The 8005-nt window shown below is 55.1% G+C and overlaps 1 protein-coding gene across 1 annotated transcript; it reads right to left on the bottom strand.

The window, feature by feature from the left end:
- Window positions 1-843: 843 nt before the first annotated feature.
- On the bottom strand, window positions 844-4428 carry LOC142064623 (steroidogenic acute regulatory protein, mitochondrial-like). The gene is made up of 7 exons (XM_075109828.1): window positions 4365-4428; window positions 3969-4091; window positions 3086-3231; window positions 2371-2529; window positions 1391-1575; window positions 1086-1179; window positions 844-945 (listed from the first exon to the last, which is right to left on the bottom strand). Exons 1-7 carry the CDS (start codon window positions 4426-4428, stop codon window positions 844-846), a joined length of 873 nt encoding a protein of 290 aa, XP_074965929.1.
- Window positions 4429-8005: the final 3577 nt, after the last annotated feature.

Genomic DNA, 8005 nt, shown 5'->3' on the forward strand with positions numbered 1-8005 from the left:
GGGGGGTTTAATCGTGCTGCAGGCCTGCAGTGACGCGCTCCCCTGGATGTATGGTCCCTAAGGGCACGATGCTGCGTTACGGGGGCGCGGGGCTGAGCCTGACCCTGCTGCTGCCTGTCTCTGTTAGCTGCTTTCTCACTTGCCTTGCCACCCCTTTCCATGCTGCAGTACCCTAAGTCAATGTAGCCAACAGTGAAAAGCACATTTCTGACTCCCTGGGATGTGGCTTCAGTGCCATACACCTGCTCTGGCTGTGCCTGCGACTGTTGGCATAGCAGGAGCAAAACCTATATCTATACACATATATACACACACATAAATATATAGCTTAGCCGTTCCAAAATAAATAAAGATGAGTTGCCAGTTCAGGCCAGGAAGACCCCTGAGCTTGCACTGACAACTGATGCTATGGTCTGGTAATAGAGGGTGATGGGAGCGGGGCAGGGCTGAAGCCGCGGAACAAGCGGGCACGGTGGGCAGCGATTCCCAGCGCCGGGGTGCGTTTCGGCACCCACCCCCTTCCCCTGTGCCCGGCGGGGCGGAGCGGGGCCGAACACCAGCTACCGTTGCTGCTCGTGGGCGAGGTTGGGGTGAGGGTTTTTAGGCAACCCCTAATGCAAGGCTCGGTGCTGCCTTGGCCACGCCAGCTTGCAGGTGGTCTGCTCCATCCCCGAAGCAGAAGCACGGTGCTGGGTGAAGGGTTTTCTCTGTGCCCAGGGTTGCTCGGGGGGGGGCACCGTTTCACCCCGTTGCTGGCAGCCGCGGCGGCAATGAGCAGGCGCAGGAGCAGGTCTCTGGCTCGGGCTGAGTCTCTTGTGCTCGAGCAGAAGCTTGTCCTGCAGCTCAGGGGCACGCAGCAGCAGAGAGGTGCCGGCAGAGGTGCTTAACGAAGTCTGCCTGGGACTGCGGTAGGACGCGGTTAATGACAGATGCGGGGATCCAGCCCTTTGGGAGAGAAATCACCCCAAATTTGGCCCTGATGGGTCAAAGAGCGATGGGGTGCCCGTCCAGGGGAAGCAGGTGCATTTGCACGCCAGGATGAGTACCCCTTGCTGTCCCACCCCAAGTAACACGGTGGCACTTGCCTTCAGGTCCACGCTGAGGATCCAGGTGAAGCGGGTACGGCCAGGGTCCCCCACCAGCGGCTGCAGGACGATGCAGCTCAGCCGGGACTCAGCCCTGTGGTGGGCAAGGGGGTGGGCAGTTAGGGTCCCCCCCTCCCAGGGGGAAAAAGTGGGGGTAAGGAGATCCCAGAGCAAATGCAACAGGGAGGTCGCGCTTGGCATGCCTCCCTTGCCATGGCCGGTGCAAATGCTCATGGCTGCAGCGGTGGTCTCCCGCTGCAGGGACACGATACCCTGTGATGGTCACTTTAGGGGGGGGACTGTACCTGATACACCCTTCCTGCAAGGGCAGTGGCTCGACGTGTGTGGCGGTCCCCACCAGGTAGACGGCTCGCTCTCTCCTCCTGCAGTGCCGCACGCTGATGAAGTCCCGCTGGCCCACCAGGTTGCCCGGGCTGGGAGCGGTGACTTCGTGTGTCACCAGCGTGTCCGTCCCGAGGCGCTGCAGCACCTGCCAGAGCAAGGAGCACTCTGGGGATTAGGCGTCTCGTGGCTGCCCCTGCGGGGGCATCCTCACCACTCCCTTACTCGTGCCCAGGGGAGGCTGAGCTGCCTTGGGGACAGCAGTGTGGGGTGGGGGCTTGGGGCTGGCACCTGGTGAGAGTTAAATCCCAATCCCCTGCAGGCTGTTAAGGGGGAAAGCGGGTGATTTTTGCAGCCTTTTTTTATCTGGGGTGGGAATCTTCCTGTGCTGTTTCTTTTTCTGAAGGGACAGGGAAGTGGTAGCAACAAATAAACAGCCACTGGGTAGCATATGAGCCAGCCCAGATGAGCTAGGGGAGGCTTTCTGAGGTGGGCAGCTTGCTTAGGGATATTCTGTGATTTGGGAGCTGAGAAATAAAGCAAATACTCAAAAGAAGCCCAAGACAACTCGTAAGCTTCCTGGCGGTGCCTCTGCAGTGTGATATATTTGGTTCTGCCTCTTTTTTAGAGCTGTGGTTCCCCTGAACATTTTCTTGCCTGATATTAAAGTCTGAGCAACGTCAGAGCCCCCCAGTATGGAAAAACCTCCGTGAACAGGCACTGTGTGGAAAAGGGGCTGGAAATGACACATTGCTCGATTCTACATCAGTAAAGCACATCTTCTGTCCCTGGGGTGATATCCTGCTCTTGCAGGAGTGTGGAATTAGCTTTAATCCTTCAGCAGTCTTAAAAGCCTTGATAAATATGATGTTTTGGATGCTAGGAGCCGTGGTGGTGCGAAATCTCAGCCCCTCTGCCCTCAATGGCATCACTCGCCACTTACCTTCACCCGGCTGAGGGTTGGGTTCCACTGGGGCATTTGCTCGATCCTCTCGAACAGCTCCTGGTGCAGCCGTGCCACCGGCACGGCCAGGACCACCTCTGCCCGAAACACCTTGCCCAGCCCGGGGAGGGTGGCGCTGGACACGGCGGCCCCCGAGTCCTGAGAGAGCAGAGAGCCTGCGTCACCCCTCGCCTGAAAGCACCCTGAGAGGCACTGGCTACGTGCTGAAATGCCGTAAGTTATCCCAGTCCTCTTTTTAGTCAACACCTGGTTTACAGTTGAAAGCTATTTTATCTAAATAATGCCACTACGATTGCTTTTTCCCTCCGTATTTTAAGCTCCTTTCTATCTAAATTAAACAACTCCGCAAACAGCTTAATGAACAGACAGCATAAATAGCAACAGAGTCGCAACCTGTTGGGTTTTTCTGCAGAAATGCTCCTGGCTTTCCCCAGGAACACGATTAGCTGAGTTTCCCCTTCCAGGCTTTTTGTGCTGTTTCTTTACTTTGCAGCTTTGCTTGCAAACGTGCTTAACAAAGGCTTGCTTGGAAACCCTCTTTGCCGTGCACGCTTTCGCGTGGCACATCTCCTGTGCCCACGGTTTCCCTTCAGGCAGGAGGAATAAGAGAAGCAAATCTCCCCTCCCCAGACCCATTTCTCCTGAGAGCTTTCCTGGCACGAAGCAGTAAAGGCAAAAGGCAGCCGGGCTTTACCAGCGTTGTTTCTGCCTGCCAGCGGGTGTGCTGCTGCAGGATGCTCAGCGCTTGCTGCAGGGCCCTTTCTCCCTGGGTTGTGTAGGAGAGGTCCACGCTGGAGAGCCGGCTGGGGCTGACGTCTCCAGGAGGCGCGGGGCAGGTGGCTGCAGGAGCAAGGCAGAGCAAGGTGAAAAGCTTGCCCTGCACACGTGGCTGGAGGTACACGAGTGCAAACGGAGCTGGAGCCGAGGGTTTTGCTGACCCGAAGTCTTGGCTCTTACTCCACTGTTTCCACCATGCAGCTGGTCTCCTCTTGGTCTGGGCTTGGTGCAGGAAACCTTGCTGTCGGGAGCATCCCTGGCATTCATTCACTGTCTCTGTGCTGACTGCTTGGAAGCTTTTTGAAATGGCTTTCCAAATAAGTTCCCAGTAACACTGCGGTACAAATTGCACGTTGCTTGGGTATTATTGAGACTGCACAGGCAGCCTTTGGGCCAAGCCACGCTTCAAAACCACCAGATGAATTTGCCAGTTTTCAAGCCTTTAGGTAAGTGGTGGAACTGGAGGCACAGCAGACATGCAACAAAACACTGGTAAGTGCTTGTAACCTCTGCTAAAAGCTTTGACTGCCTTTATGGCGAGCCAATGCAATTTACCTTCCCAGAATCTCGCAGGCTCCCTGCTAACCCAGTTTGCCATCAGTACGGGGAAAGATTTTAAGCTACCAGAGAGCTGGAGACCAGCCTAGCAGTGAGAAGACAATTAACTCTGTCCCCTAAAATATGGGTCAAATCATACGGAGAGGGGTATATTTTGTTACACATCCCTCCATCATGTCTGGCAAGGGGGTTGCGAGCGGGGGCTAGGAAATGTGGTACCCAAGGGCCCGGGCTGAGCTTACCTGTCTCCTTCCCCATCGGCCTCTGAATATAATGAGGAATTTCGGAAGGCAGGCGACAGGGTCCTCTTACCACCAGCCCTCTCACGTCCTTCTGCATTGCTGCAACGGCTGCTATCTTCAAACCTAGGGGAGAGGTGTGCCGGCTTTGGTGAGCACGGAGCATGTGAGGAAGATGCCGTGGTGCCCTGTGTCTCTGCTGGAAGTTCATTTGCAGCTAAGACCAAGACTACCCTATCCATGGCACAAGGCGGGAGGAAAATAGATGCATAGATGTGACGCTTCCAAGGGAGCACCTCCCAAGGGGGATGCCCATCAGATGCAGGCTTACCACCTCCTTTGGGATCCTCTTCTGTGCCTGTTTTTCCCGAGGTCGGAGGGGAGGCAAGTGGTGCTTACCAGGCAGGCGGCGGAGGTGGTCGTGGGCGATGCCGCAGCACAGCTTGACGGTGGCCCGCAGCATGGTGCAGGAGCAGGGCTGCCTCTGGGAGCATGCTGCACCCCAGCACGCCTTTATAGCCGGCATGAAGGACAGCACCTGATGATAGGACCACGCTGCCAGATAGCAGCTGGGAATAAGGAGTACTCAAGGACAAGGCAAGCGAGAGGAGGGGCCGGAGGGAAAGGCCACGCTTCCCTCTGAATGAGCAGTCCCTGCCTTGCCTCCTGCCCCGGGCAGGCATCTGTGGAAGAATGCGTCATCCCCAGGGCACAGCCGAGATGGGGCACTTTGGTGGTCCCCAGCGCCACTTTACTGGGGACTGTGGTGGCAAACTCAACCTGGCAAAGGCAACTGGTGGCACTTGCATGGAGGGAAGGACTGGGGTGGGAGCTGAGGGCAACGTGGCTTTGCTTTTGAGGAGCACTGAAGCTGCTGCTAAAGCCATGCTCACAGAAAACAGTGTTTCTTCCTCTGGATACTTCATAGAAGTTACAGCGGTAATTGCTGCTGTTGTAACTCCTCAAGTAACACCTTTTCCTCTTTCCTACTTTACTCCTTCCTAATTGTCCCCTGCAGGCCTCTGTTGCTCACGGTGATGGTGGGACCACTACATCTTCTGGCGTGAAGTTATTCAGTCCTCCCTTGTGTTTTTAATGGCTCCTCTTAAAAGGTTAAACAAAAAACATGCTACGTCACTCCTTAAAGTACAGCCACATTGTATTCCTCTGGCCTTTTGCAATACCTGCTTTTTCAAATGCTTTGAAAACCCTGCTTGATTTTTACCAAGGAAAGGCTCTTCCACCCATGCGTAGCTAAGGTATTGGGTGCTTCTGTTTCACACAGCATCGCTACAGCTCACTTCACCTTCGGACTCTGAGGCTGCAACTGCCAAAATATTTGGGAAAGCAGGCCAGGAGGGCTTTTTGGCTTTAAAATGGATAGGAGAGACTTCAAGGCTTGCAATCTGGGGTGGTTGTGGCCAGAGGGTTTCTTGCTGGGATGGGAACTGTCCTTCCGTGGCTGCTGTGCAAACACTGCAGGCAGCTGCCTGCGGACCCTGTTCCCTGGCAGCTCTGGGGCTGTCACAGTGGTGACAGGGACAGTCTGGTGAATCTGTACGCTATTGCATGTCGTTTTAATAAGTGTATTATTAGGAGTGGAGTAGCAAGAGAGATGCCTGTGGATGACTTTTGGGCATAGCAGAATAACTGCGGTGGAGGATAATTGAGTAAGTAGGGAAAGCAGTTTTAGAAAATTACTGTTTTCACCCAAAGCTGATGGAGTTAAATAGGGTTATTTGTTCCTTCTGGCTCATGGTGCTGGGTCCCTCTGGGGGAGCACTCGCTCCCAGGAGCAGCTGCTGACCGATGGGGTGACCCTTGCAGCCTGCCTGGCATCCCGGCGGCTCAGAATGGCAGCAGCCCCTGCCAGTGCGGGGAGATGGGCCAGAGCAGGGGCTTGTCCCTGGGCCACCCTTCACAGCCTTGGCCCGCACAGGAGCTGGGGGCTCCAGCTGTCTCTCCAAATGCCTTCTGCACTGCTAATATATTTTTTCCTATAGCAATCATTGCATCCCTTCAATACTGCCACTATTGGCAGGGATGGAAAGGGTAGAACAGTTTCTTAGGAAAACTTCAGCTTTTTTTCCCATGGGTTTTGGCCCTACTGTGCCAAACACCACACCCCACACACACTCCCCCCCATATATAGATATATATACACACACACCGGGGGGTTTTATCCCAGCTCTGGGTACTTGTTGGCTTGGCTCAGCCAGTTCCCAGGCTCCCTGCCTGACTCACCAGCTCTGGCCCTAAGCTTTTCCCCATGGCTTTTCCTGCAGGGGTAACCTCATGGCACATCCGCTGTGGCTTGCACAGCTGTGTCCCACTGCAGCTTCACAGCTTCCTCCCTCCCTTCCTGATTGCTGGGCAGGTTATAACTGCAGGTCTCTGCCAGCTGCTGCTCCTCAGGCACTCTGCTGCTTATTTGCAGTCTGCTTCAGGGTGACTTCACATGCAGTGACACCCAGGTACGTGTCTGTGCGCACGTCCCGTGTTTGCAGAAAAGCCTCGCAGCTATGCCTGTGTGACGTGCATGGCCCAAAGCAGCTGCAGGCTTTGCAGCAGGGGCTTGGGAGAGCGCTGTACCCCAGCTGCAGCTCTACGGGGCATTTGCTATTGCCAGAGCTCTCTGGTCAGTGCTGGGACTTACATTGCTGCTTTGGTGAGTTGCAAACCACTTTTTCTGGATTTTTTTGGGGGGTCTGGGGAGTCGCTGGGGCCTAGAAGTTAGGAAATACAAATTATTTCTTTTTTTGCAAGCTGCCTAGGAAGGAGAGAGCAGTGGCTGATAAGAGATCTGCCCCAGCACTTTAAACCTGCACCTCTGCTAGCTCCCGGGGAGAGCTGGTCCCTGCCAACAGGCTATCCTCTCACACACATTCCCCTTGCTTTTGCACACACTTTTTCATGTTAGTTTTGTCTCTGCAGAAAGCTGTAATAGACAGGCAGATAATGTTTTATCACCCCGTTTGGTGAGCAGCGTCCATATGGTCTCCTGAGGGCTGTACGAGATGTCCCAGGAGGAGAGTGACTTACAGGGGAAAAGAAAATACCAAAAGCTGTCTGTCATGGCAAGCCTGGAGGCCAGGAGAAGATGGCATTGCCACATGAGACCCCAACTCAGAGCTGCGAGGGGCTGCCATGGGTCAGCCCTGGTCCGTCACCCGCTGATGCAAAGGTCCCGTGACCTTGCGTGCCAGTTGAGGGGTGCCCCTGGGTGCAGGGTGCTGCGCACCCAGCGCCTGTGTGGCTGCAGCGGGGCGGTTTCGGCCTGACACCGCCACCAGTTTGGCTGCAGCCACTGGAGGTCACTGCAGATCTGCAGCTTCGCATGCGAAGCCGCTTTTGGAGAGGCGGGTAGGAGCCCTGCGCCCAGGTTGCTGGCTCTGGGCTGCTCTAACCCCCTGCAAAATCCCTGGGAGCTGGGTGGTTGCTGGCACGTAGGACCTCCACTAGAAATATGACCTGGCACCCCCAACCCTCCCCAGTTACCCCCGCCTCCTGCTCCTGGATGCAAGGACCCTTTGGGTACCCATCAGTTCCAACTGCACAGCTCAGCGTAGGGCCTCCTGGGAGGGATGCTGGCTCGGGGAGCATCCTACACCTCCCAGGCAAACAGCACTGCCAAATGTGAAATGCAAAGCCTGTAGCTGGTGCTTTGGGGGGCAGGGGCAGGATTTCAATAGCTAATTCTTCCCTCGTTTTTGTCGAATAGTCTGTAATGAAGTTAGCTAGTAGGAACAACGTGCCTTTGAAGGAGGATGCTTTTATTTGTTTCTCCTCTCAGTGGCCAAGACCCTTTCTGTCCCCTTTGACAGAGGCAGCTCAGTGTCCCACGCAGTGTTGCACTCCAGCTCTGTGGGTGCAACCCAGTCAGTACTGGGGGTTTGGGTCTCAGAGGTCCCTTCTAGGAGGGTTTATAGCCATTGCCAAAGAAATGGGTGATTTTACAGAACAGTTGCTCAGCATTTAAGTAAAACCTGGACTAAAATCTTTTGGGCTTTCCACACGCCTTGAACACTGATGTCTCTTTG

Source organism: Phalacrocorax aristotelis, chromosome 14, assembly GCF_949628215.1.
Source record: "Phalacrocorax aristotelis chromosome 14, bGulAri2.1, whole genome shotgun sequence".
Taxonomy (NCBI): domain Eukaryota; kingdom Metazoa; phylum Chordata; class Aves; order Suliformes; family Phalacrocoracidae; genus Phalacrocorax; species Phalacrocorax aristotelis.